The sequence below is a fragment of the Carassius auratus genome, unplaced genomic scaffold (assembly GCF_003368295.1).
Source record: "Carassius auratus strain Wakin unplaced genomic scaffold, ASM336829v1 scaf_tig00035131, whole genome shotgun sequence".
Lineage (NCBI taxonomy): Eukaryota > Metazoa > Chordata > Actinopteri > Cypriniformes > Cyprinidae > Carassius > Carassius auratus.
In genome coordinates this window covers 227,270-239,824 of record NW_020526206.1, presented here as the reverse complement: position 1 = coordinate 239,824, position 12,555 = coordinate 227,270, and the positions used below count along the sequence as shown (strand labels likewise).

Below are 12,555 nucleotides of genomic sequence, written 5' to 3'. Positions count from 1 at the left end.
AGTGCAATTGTGAATTACGTAGCAGTCAATGCGTTTTATAAAAACGTAATGCATTAGACGAGCAACAAAATAATGAATAAAAAGCGATACAGAAGAATACCATGAACTCTGTTTGAGTGTCTGTAGCAGTGTTTTTCCTCTAGAGGACAGTAAAACACCCTCAAATACTGATGACTGATTAAAACACACTCAAAACATTCAGCACATGACATACATGACAAATTTACATAAACAGAGAAGCACATACACTCCAGATTATTTAACAATGATTTAGTGAATTATGGTTCATATAAAAACTACAAACATTGTAAAACTTGAAGAGTATTTCAAGTAATGTTAAATGGGGGAATAGCTAGAATTAACGTTAATTGTAATAATAATGATAATGATGAAGAGTTGATAACTAATAACTAGGTCATATTCAATTGTTTGAGATAAAAGTGGATGATGAGCTTTATGGCGGCGCGTGCTGTTCATCCTCCAGTGTTTGTCACAGAATCGGGTTTATGTTCAGTCATTCAGGTCTTTGTAAACGGGTTTGAGTGAGTGTAGCGTGTAAACGCAGTGAGACAGAGGAGCAGTCAGCCATTCGAGGTCAAATAAGCAAGTTTTATTTCTTACATAACGGCGAAACACGGCAGTATAGTGTGCAAAACGGCAGAAACTGAGAGTTTCCACACGACTGCGCGACAATCTACTGAACGAGTGGAGAGAGAGAGAGAAACAGAGAGAGAGAGAGAGAGAGATTCAGACAGACTGATATTTGATAATGGGAGAGAAAAACCCGGAAAACTGAGAGACGCAGGTCGTGGGAGGTCGTGGGAACTTATCAGGACACCACACACACATACACACGCACACACACACACACACGAGTCTGGCTTCGAACAATCACTCTCTTTTCTTTTCTCTCTCAAAGTTATTTAAAACATGTTTGAGGAGCAGATGTGATCTGAAGGTTGTCTTCATATTCATAGAAATAATAAAGCAGAACTTAATGATTGACAGATGCGATTATTCTTTCAGATGGAAAAGTGTCGCGTTTGTGTCATCCTCGGCTTTCTCTCTCATATGAAAGTGTTAATGCATTAAGCTTGTTTTTACATATGTGCCCTTCACCCATTTTACCTCACGCTACCGCCATCCGTGTGTGTGTGTGTGTGTGTGTGTGTGTGTGTTTGTGCGCGCGCGCGCATTTAGTTTTGGGTCGCGTCCCGTTTGAGTCACACAGCGTCATCTGTCTGTCTCTCTAAGTGTCTGCATTGCCAAACAAAACAACAATTTATTAAACTTTTAGTTTATGATGTGCATCTATCTCTGTCATTTGAATTCTTCATTAGCTACTACTCCCGATTACGTCAAAATGACTAAATTTTGCATACATCTAGCTTTGTTCGAAAACACACACACACACACACACACACACACACACACACACACACACACACACACACAGCCTATGCGAAATTTCGCTGTCAGAAATGTATATCTTGTGCATTAACAGAGCACCAGCCTCATCTGTTTGTAATCCAGTTAAACAGGGCATCTCCCCGTGATCATGTCCTCGCAGGATCCTCCTCGTCTCTCGGTGTTTTCTCCCACACACTCCTCCTGTCACTCCACGGCTGTCACACGTTCACATCCCCACCTCCTCATCCAGGCCTCCACCGCCGAAAATAAGCGCTCGCTCAGCAAAGTCTCCATAGAAACCTGTCGTGCTGTTCTCCAAGACCTAAAACAAGCCAGCAGGCCTGAAACACAGAGCTGAAGTCATAAACCTGCGTTCACGGACCTTCACGGTGGATACGTGCGGTAAACCCTTCACATTCTGTGTTCGTTAACCTTCGGAAACACGGGGATTTCAGTAAATTATCCCCATGATGTTAATACAAATAGGTTATTTATTGTCAATGACGGTTCCATGAAGAACCTTTAAAATCCGTGGAGTCTTTCCATTGCACAAAAGGTCCTTTATGGTGAATAAAGTTCTTAAAATGTTCTAGAAATGGTTATTTTAAGAACTGTTCTCTGAACATTGCAGGAGTACTTCTGTTGTAGGCTGTTGCTGTGAAAACTCCTGTATTTGTAAAAGTGTGGTGGTGGTTTATATGGGTCATATTCGTCTTGAACTGAAAACATAAATAATGTTCATGGAGTTATGAGCACCCAGGAGACAGAAAGAGATGGAGGAACAGCAGAACCTCTGGGACGCTGAGGAAAATGAAAAATATTAAAAGTCTTGTCCCGCAGATGGACAGAAGGAAAACAAAGATAATTCAATCAAGTCAACTCATCAGTGTCGATGAAGACAGAAGCGCCTTGATATCCGTCAGGTCTGGACTAATGTGGACTGGATTTCACTTTACATCATTCTGAAGTGAATATAATCGCAGTGACATGCTCACATCTTTCTCCTCCACCTCCTCCGTTATCCGCCGGTCACCCACATGAGCGCGAGACCGCGAGGACGAGGAGGAGAGCGCGCGCGCTCGGAGATTACTGCATGAGGGAAGTCAAAGCGGAGAGACCGGAGGGATAAACATACAAGAAAACACGAATTCCGAACATGCCGCTGGTAATATCGTGTTAAAGATGGATGTATTCTGAGAATAGAAGAAAGAAAGAAAGAAATCAGGACGCGCGAACAGAGCGCGCGCTTGCATCAAAACACCAAGTGAGCGCGAGCAGAAGACAAATTCACCCGAAAAAAACCTTCACAGATTAGATATTTGCTTTGCTTTCATAAGGTGAGCAATTCTTCACATCTTCATTCATGTGTGGAGTAAATTGGTCTGATAATACAAATGTCTGAAGTTTTTTTCAGGATTTTTTTTTTGTTTGTTTTTATTTATTTATTTATTTTTTTTATTTTTTGATGAAGATGTCGCTGCATATATTATAAAATGGGATCTATATTTGGTTAAACAATCTGCGTAGATTACGACAATATGCTATTGGCAAATTGTTATCATTATATTGTTGTAAAAAGGAGTCACGTAGAAACACAAATTACTATTATGAATTGTAGCCCACTATTATGTACGTTTCTTAAATTAACTATATTTATAACTTTCAATTGTGAAAGAATATTTCAGTATTCAGATTTAAAGGACTGACTTTCAGATCAAATCGATGGAGGATGAACAGATGAGGGAAGGATAGATGCAGAGAAAAGAAACATGATGTTGTAATGAAAAGAGATTATTCTCTGTTTGAGATCAAGCACTGATCCAGCATCATATTTTATGTCAGAGCTTCAATCTGCTTCATGATGAACCCCATCAGCGGTTAGTTAGAAGTAATTAAAAGTCTTCTGATGAGCTGTATATGTCAAAGTATCACAGTATTTTTGAGATATAATAAATTATCAAGAACAGGACATGTGTGTGTGTGTGTGTGTGTGTGTGTGTAAATGAACAATTAGTACAAATATGGTTGAAACTGTCAAAAGTTGGTGTAAAAAGTCTAACGACGTACCCAAAACATACAATGCTGTTATTTCAGCCAATATACCAATCTACAGTGGCCACAAAAAGTGTCTGAATACCGAAACCACGCTTATGTCAATTATATAATTTATTATAAAGAAACATGCACCAGCTATATATATATAATCAGAAGGTTGTTGGTTTGAAATGCTATAACATTGGATGTCAAGATTGTGTTAATGTGAGTTAGTGTAGAACTACAAACATTAGATCTTGGCTCCATCACTGCCAACAAGGTCATGGGTTCAGTTCCCACAGATGGACCGATTAAATGCATACCTTGACAGCAGTGCAAGTCACTCTGGATAAAAGAAAAACAAATCTGCATCATATCACTGTTAAAAATGAGAGGTGAAGAGATTATTCAGATATAATTAACTGGATTAGGAATAAAGAAACAAACGTCTCCCTCACACACACACACACACAAACAGGTGATCATGGATTAAGTATGTGTGTGTTTATGTTGTGTAACAAAGTCCATTTTGATTGTAAAGAGCAGTTATTGAGTCACATGGATCTGACCTGTTGACCTCTGCATCTCCCACAATCCCTCTCTCTCCTCAAACTATTTAATGTCATTTAAATTGACAATTCATAACAAGACATACTAATCTTTTCAAACAGTAGCTTAGAGGACGTGTGTGTGTGTGTGTGTGTGATTGATATCTGTGATGAGACCATGATAATGAGAAACTGAAAACTGCCCTTTAGATACAATCAGATCAATTCATTTACAGTGTCATGAAGAAACATAAAATACACAATAATCACACAACCTACAAAATGTACAAGTACACTCTAAAAACGGGAAGAGTCTAACATCTTTTTAAGTTAACTTCCAATTAAAATTATGTTTACTCAACAAACAACACTTTTTTATTTTTACATTTTTATTAGCACAAAAACGGTTTTAATGCAGGTTGATTACTTAAAATAAAGTTTATCCAAATTGGTGCAACATAATTCAGTCATAAATGAAATGCTGGACTTGGAACCAATTAATCTGATCTATTCAGTTCAAATCTAATGTATACTTGGCAAGTTGTCAAATGTAACTTATTTAGCGTGTACATTTGACCAGTGTAAGATTCTACTCTTCAACACAATGGTAAAAACTTTAAACCAACCGTACAGAAACTCTTTTAAATGTCAAACATAACAGCATTCAATACTAACAGCTCTTTCCATTCACTAAAACACATTAAATAACAGTGAATTGTAACATTTAATTAACTTATCTAGCTCTATGCAAAGCATTCTGGGAACTAGAAATACAATTTCAATACAGACATCTCAGGTTAAATTACACAGACTGTTTAGTTAATGTAATGATCAACATTATGTCAACAGAACTAAAATGATGTCTGCAGCTTCTGTTTGAATTAAATGCAGGATTGGAAGATGAAAATCAAATCAAATTATTTTATTAAGTTGTTTTGCCATCCAGATTAGAAGACATCAACCGCTGCACATATTTACTCAATTAAACATGAGTATTTTTATTCACATCATTTTAAAATAACATTTATTTAATTAATTTATTTATTCCACATATTCTGTCATTTTAAATGTACAGGCCTTCAGATTAAATATTTAAATACTTTGAAGCCACTGTATATCTAAACATAAATGTTATATGTGCATCTATATCTAAAAACATAAGTGTATATATAGAGCTGAACATTTAGAGAACATGCAGATCAGTGGTGGCTGCTAGCCCACATCCGAGTGTGTGTGTGTGTGTGTGTGTGTGTGTGTGTGTGTGTGTGTGTGTGTGTGTGTGTGTGCGCGCGCACGGGCTATTTTAACAGCTGCTATGACCCAGATCACAGCATCCAAACCAGAACACAAATATAGTTTCTGTGCATCATCATCACATCATCCTGAACTTTCAGCACAGCATCTTGACTCTGTGTCCGCAGCGTGGACGTACCGTAGATCCAGGTGTGTTAGGATGCCAATCCCCAATCTTTCCGGTTAAACGGAGAACACTGTTCTGTCGTGTCACTGGAGAAGCAGCGCACACACACAAGCTGAAGATCAAGTACAGCATGGGAGCCAACAGAGCCAGCAGGTAAGAGGAGAACGTGTTTATTTATGGGTCAAAATAATGCACAAAAATACGCTTAGCTTACTCAGTTTTGATTATTTATAATATTAAAAAACTCATTTGGATGAGTCAGTATATGTGATGCAATTTGTGTGTCTTGATCTGATTAAATAATTTAATTTTTTCCAAGGACATTTGTCTTGGTCTCAAAAAGCTTTTTGTTCATGCAAAGTCAAGAGGTTCCTGCGTATGTTTGGTTCCCAAAGTACAGGTTTGAAATGACATAAGGGAGAGTAAATAATGACAGAATGATCCGTTTTTGGGTTAAATATCCATTTAAGTGCTAAAATCTGTAGAAGAAATGGTACATTGCTGGCAAATGTAGATCTACAGGGTTCAGCTCAAAGTTTGTGGTCATCTTCTCAGCTGGTCTGTGAATCAGTCTGAACTCTCCGAGTCAGATAATGTGTGTTTAATGCTGCTTCTCTAAAACAAGACCAATTCAAGAGGATGAGGCTTGCTCTTTGAGGCAAGACTATGGGCTATTTTGCTTCCATATCATATCTTGTTTCAGATTAGTGGAAAGAAATCATCCAAAATACACATCTATATTCTGAAGGATTTAACTGAGTGGGTTGTTCATATATTACCCACAATCATTTATATAGGATTTATTCTATTATTATAGAGTTTATTCTGAAAAAAAAAAAAAAACGTGGCATTTTTTTTTTCTGGCTGTTAACAATATTTTCTGATTTATGGAGTGATTAAAAAAAATAATAATAAAAAAAACATCTCCCAAACTCTAATATGTCAACAAAATCAAACAATAGTTTTGAATCTGGTGTTATCCAGTTTTCAGATTTGTTTTATTATAAATATATGCAAACCTATAACAAGATTATGCCCAATTTGAATATTTAACTTGCATATTTGAATATTTTAACATTATTCACCTGTAATGTATTTTCTTAAATGATGACTGTGTTTAGGAAAAATCTTAAAATAATAAACGTCTTGCCAAAGTTTTATCCATTTTATTCAACAAACACAGATTTTAACACTTCTTTTGTTCAGTACAATAGAAACAGTAACAGATGCTTGAAAGTACTGTTTCATGTGAAGTTTCACTGGCTCAGACACATTTACTCGCTCATGTGCTCCACCAAACATCAGCAGGTGACTGAGAGCCAGTAACACTGGCAGACTGTTTGTGAAGGAGAGAGAGAGAGAGAGAGAGAGAGAGCTCAGGTTATAATCCCTAAACCTTGACTGACCGCAATCCTGATATGGCTAAATGACTGGCCTTCCCTCATAATCCCAGATGAGGGGCAGGTAATGCACACCTGAGGCCCTCGTACCTTCACACACAAAACTCTGAAGAGAGTGACAGGGAAACGATGAGAAACACACAGTCCTGATCCCACTGATAGGTTTGGGAGGTTCATCAGGACAGTTTCTGCAGAGAGACGCATTAGTGACTCATGGTTTATCTGGAGCGAGTGTTTGTCCTTTAGACCGGTCACTGAGAGAACAAATGCTCCAATCAGATTACAGCACTTCAACCTGTCCTCCAGAAGCTCCAAAAACCCACATTCTCACACCTTTATTTATTCATATGATGCTTTACATAATACAGCTCATTTCAAAGCAGCTACACAGAAAGCTGCTGCTTCAGCTGTTGTGGTGTTTATTCACATTGTTTCTAGATTATTGTTTAAAGTGATCAGATGCATTTTAAATAATTGCTAAAAGCTTTTTTGGCCAAAAAACGAACTCTTCACGAAAAAAGGAGGACTCAGTTACAGAACAAGTCTCCTCTTGAGAAGCCAGCTACAGAACATAACAGGACCGTCTCCTCCTGGGAAGTCATCTACAGATTCGTGTCTCCTGCAATGCAGAACTTGCTCAGAATGGCAGCAGGTTGGTGTCAGAGAATCTGTACACACAGTGAGGCCAAGACCTTTGGACAATGGTCTGGTGTCAAAGGTCAAAGGATTGGACAGCAGCAGACTAGTGCAAAGTTAACTGTGGTCAGTCCTCAAAAGGCGAGTGGACAAGCAGAAGCCCACAAATTATGATCAACTCCAAGAACTAATAAGACAAGAACGGATCGCCATCAGTCAGGATTTGGGCCAGAAGCTAATAATCCAGCATGACTGAAGTGAATTTTAGAGGTTATGAAGAACAAGGGTCAAGACTGTAAAGACTCTATTTTTTGCCAATAAAAGCCTTTAAAACTTATAAGCTTATCATTGCAAGACAAAATTTATGTCACTGTATGTATGTAATAAAAATATAAAAGCACGTGAAAATAAAATGAAAACTGAAAATGAAAACTGAAAAAAAGCCATTTCACAATATTAAAGCTAAAATAGAAATAGTAAAACTCAATTTCTAAATTACAAAAAAAAAAAAAAAAAAAAAAATTATAATGACAACTAAAAAAGTTAATTAAATATATTAATAATTGTTCAGCTCAATGTTCATTCAATTCTTGTTTAGAAAAAAAGAAGCTTATTGAAGACATGTTTTCTGACCAGACACTCTTCTGTTGTCTCTCAGGTACAGCATTGTGTCTCCTGATGAGGAGGGACTGAAGATCTCCACCCTCGGCCTCTACAACGGCCACTGCTCCGGACGGCTTCACTCCCCTGGAGCAGAGGTGGGTTCGAACATGGCATCAGAGCTGATGAGGACCGGCTACAATGGGAAGATCTCCACATCAGGCCAAGGCCAGCTACGCTCCCGCTTCGTCAAGAAGAACGGCCAGTGCAACGTGGTCTTCGCCAACATGGACGACAAGCCATGGCGGTACCTGGCAGACATCTTCACCACATGCGTGGACATCCGTTGGCGGTACCTGCTGATGGTCTTCTGCTCCACCTTTCTGCTGTCCTGGCTCGTGTTTGGCCTGATCTTCTACAGCATATCTTTAGTGCACGGAGACTTCGAGAAAGATCGCGGAAGCAGCGGAAGGCCATGGAAACCGTGTTTGCTGCATGTCGAGGGTTTCGTTGGTGCATTCCTGTTCTCAATCGAGACCCAAACCACGATTGGTTACGGCTGGCGCTGCGTGACCGAAGAGTGTCCGGTAGCTATCGTAACGGTGGTGGTGCAATCCATCGTTGGGTGCATCATTGACTCTTTCATGATTGGCACCATTATGGCCAAAATGGCACGTCCGAAGAAGCGAAACCAAACCTTGATGTTTTCGCATAACGCAGTGATTGCACTGCGAGATGGAAAGCTGTGTTTAATGTGGCGTGTTGGGAACCTTCGGCGGAGCCACATTGTTGAAGCCCACGTCCGCGCGCAGCTCATCCGCCCCTATATGACGGCGGAGGGCGAGTTCATCCCGCTGGAACAGATGGATTTGAACGTGGGCTACGACGACGGTACAGACCGCCTCTTCCTGGTGTCGCCGCTAGTAATCGTGCATGAAATCGACGAGGACTCGCCTCTGTGGGGATTGAGCCGCGTGGATCTCGAGTCTGATGATTTCGAGATCGTAGTGATCCTGGAGGGAATGGTGGAGGCGACAGCAATGACCACACAAACGCGTAGCTCGTACCTTTCTCGCGAGATCCTATGGGGTCACCGCTTCGAGCCGGTCATCTTCGAGGACCGTGACCGCTACCAGGTCGACTACACACACTTCCACAAGACCTATGAGGTTCGCTCAACGCCCACTTGCAGCGCTAAGGAGCTGAGCGAACTGACCGGACACCGTTCATCTGGGACGTCCCGCTCCGTGACGCCATCTCAGACGTTTCTCCCACCGCACTCGCCCAGTGCCTTCTGCTACGAGAACGAGGTGGCGCTGTGCTGCGGAGAGGACGACGAGGACCGGAAAATGTTCCAGGATTCGTCCACAATGACCTCCGGAAACAACATGCTCTGTGTACTAGACATGGACAATCAGATCGGGTTTGACATCCTGCAGACTGCCATCCCAGTCCACCCCATGACCTATAAGAGCGAATCTGAGATATGACCTTCTCACAAGTACATCCATTTATTTAAACACATTTATTTATACAGAAATGGATAGTTAAATAAATATTTAAGTTGATTATTTGAATGTATTCTACTTAACGCAATTAATTTATATAAATAAAACTAAATATAATATAATGCATTCATTTATATAAATGTATTATGTAAAGATAATGCACTTGAATAGTTTATATAAATATACATTTTTGTAGTAATATGTTTATAAATACTTGAATACATTTATAAAAATAAATATAACTATACAAGTAAATTTTTTCAAATCTATAATTTACATATTAATATAAAAGCACACTTATTCATAAGTAATGTATATGTATCATATAATTATGATACACCTGATTTATTTATTTGCATAAATAAATATAATTGGCTAGTAATAGATGTGTATATAAATAATAAATATATTCAATTATATAAAATGCATTATATTTATTTAAATACATTTATTAAAAATAAATACATGTTTTATTTGTATACATATACATTTATATAAATAGTAATTTGTAAGTCATAAATGTACTCGTGTATAAAACTATATTGTATAATGCAACCAAATAATTCACTATAAATAAATATACTAATATAAGTAATGCATTTGTATATAAAGAATACATGTATTTAAATAAATGTATATTCATTTACATACATTTACTATATTTACATGAATAAATAGATCTATCTGTTATTTACTTCTGAATAAATTGCCTTGCCTGCATTGGTTTTGTACTTTGCTCATCGCAGTCTTCCCAAAGGAGGAAGTGGATGTGTTTGGCCTCAAGGAACACTGACACTAAAGGTCGTGACCTCATGTCATGCAGCATAAATGGTCATTGATGAGGCTTGCGGTGGAGATTAAATGCATCCTCAGCGAATATAAGACTAAGATGCCAAGAAGACAGAAACTACTGAAGCACAAATAACTTCACCAAAGGAGCCGAGCTCAGGAAGGACTGACGTTTCTCTCTGTTCATGTGTACAGTTACTGTAAATATGACAAAAACCTGTCAGATTCTGTTCAAAAGAGGAGTTTTGACAACTTGAATACGAAAGCAATAGTAATTAGAGTAATATTAAATCATTTAAATTTGAGTTGATTTTTTTTTTTCGCAGCTCTGTTATTTAATGAATTATTTTGATGTTTTGAGGGATGGAAAGATGAAATCTTTGAAAACTGTCTAAGATTTATTTCCATCCTGGTGAAAATCTCAATGCTTCATCAAAATTGTTTTAGGAATTTATGTTTGAATCAATGCCAGCTTTCTAGTGTTAAAAATGTGAAGCTTTTCAAGATATAGAGAAAGCATGATTTAATCTGAAATCTAGGGAAGCCCCTTGGAATGGAATAAAAAAATATAAGATAATTGCTACTTTTCACAAATCATACTTTAGTTTTTTACAAATCTGAGAAAAAAAACAAATTGATTTGCAATTTTCACAGAATTCCAAATGTTTTTCTCAGAATTCCAAGTTAATATCGATCAAATCTGAGTTTAGAATCTTGCACGTCACACTTTTTCCTGGTAAAGTTAATATCTCACAGTTCAGAATTTGTTTCTCGCAATTCAGACTTTTAAGTCGGACGATTCTGAGTTTAAATCTCGCAATTCTGACTTTATAATAAAATAAAATGTCTGAATTGTGAAATAAATCAAATGTTTTATTCTGCGCTGGAAACAGGCTTCCATATATAACACTGCTCCTAATGCAGTCTTAAGCAGCTGATTCTGGGTCTTCTCAGATTCAGTTTGACATGTTAAGCGTGTTGCACATCTTTATTATAATGCTGTTGAGTGGTTTTGTGTTGGACTCCTCCAGCATTTAAAAGGGATGAGGTTTAATACAGTCGAGCCGTTTGGTGATGTGTGTTTGTGGAAAAAGCACTTTTACTCTTGAACTGTACTGTGAAACCCAGACAGATGATGCGGTGATATAAACTGATGTAATGAGTTACAAACGCTCCAGTCTTTAATGTATAAACTAGAGATCAATACCAATGTTCATTTTCATTATGTTCATCACTGGTTCCCCCAGACTTCCCTCCCATCGTACTCTTCTCGGGACGGTTTTGGCGAACCTGATGTGTGTGAATATAAAGCTGCTGCATGATGGGAAACTTTTCAGAGCTGGTTTTATTGTACTCTTCCCATTTGAAAATATTCCAGACGATGTTCAGATGGAGAAACTTTACTTGAAAGCGTCAGAACTCCTGAAATGCACTTTATCTTGTTGTGTTGCACCTTAATAAATCTCTCTGCTGCACTATGTTTGGATGTTTGGATGTCTAAGCCCATATTAAACACACAAGCTGGGACGAACTCTACATGACCTTGACTGAATACAACTGCACAGCTGTTTGATAAATATACTAGTTATTTAAATAAGCTCAGATCTGAACAATACAGATTTAGAGTCATAGCTTCTGCAGATACACATTTGACACACATCTGATGAAAGCCTGACTGATGAGTTGCAGTTCTCTGATCTCTCCAGCAGATGGAGCACAACACCAACATGTACACACAAGCAGCACACAAACCGACACAAGGGCGCCCTCTGCTGCACACTGACGCATTCAACAATAATAATAAATACTCAAATATAATATTTAAGACATTTTAAGTCAACAAAATAAATGACAAAATTATATTTGCACATTTAAACGTTTAGAGAGAATAAAAATGAGTTTAAATAAAATAAATATATTAGCATATTTTAAAAGGTTACAGGGATACAAAAATGAAATGAGTGTATAAACTGTCTTTAAAAGAGCTGGCACTGACCGAATCAGGCAAGACGCTCAAGCATAAACCGGTTCCGGTCCCGGTTCCGCGTCATCATTCAGCACAGAATGAGATGACCTCACGAGCACTGCACGTCATCAGCCGTCAGTCATTGGCTCAGTCCGGTGTTCACCGCGTCCGGTTACTGCTCTGTGATGAAGATAAACCGCGGGGTTAAAACCTCCAAACCAGAGCTGCACGACAGTCATAGATC

The 12,555-nt window shown here is 38.2% G+C and overlaps 1 protein-coding gene across 1 annotated transcript; it reads left to right on the top strand.

Annotated features, from left to right (window-relative positions):
- The first annotated feature begins 2,273 nt into the window (after positions 1-2,273).
- On the top strand, positions 2,274-9,565 carry LOC113081870 (ATP-sensitive inward rectifier potassium channel 12-like). Its single transcript, XM_026253774.1, has 3 exons — positions 2,274-2,747; positions 5,414-5,565; positions 8,107-9,565. Exons 2-3 carry the CDS (start codon positions 5,543-5,545, stop codon positions 9,536-9,538), a joined length of 1,455 nt encoding a protein of 484 aa, XP_026109559.1. The 5' UTR covers positions 2,274-2,747; positions 5,414-5,542; the 3' UTR covers positions 9,539-9,565.
- The last annotated feature ends 2,990 nt before the right edge of the window (positions 9,566-12,555 follow it).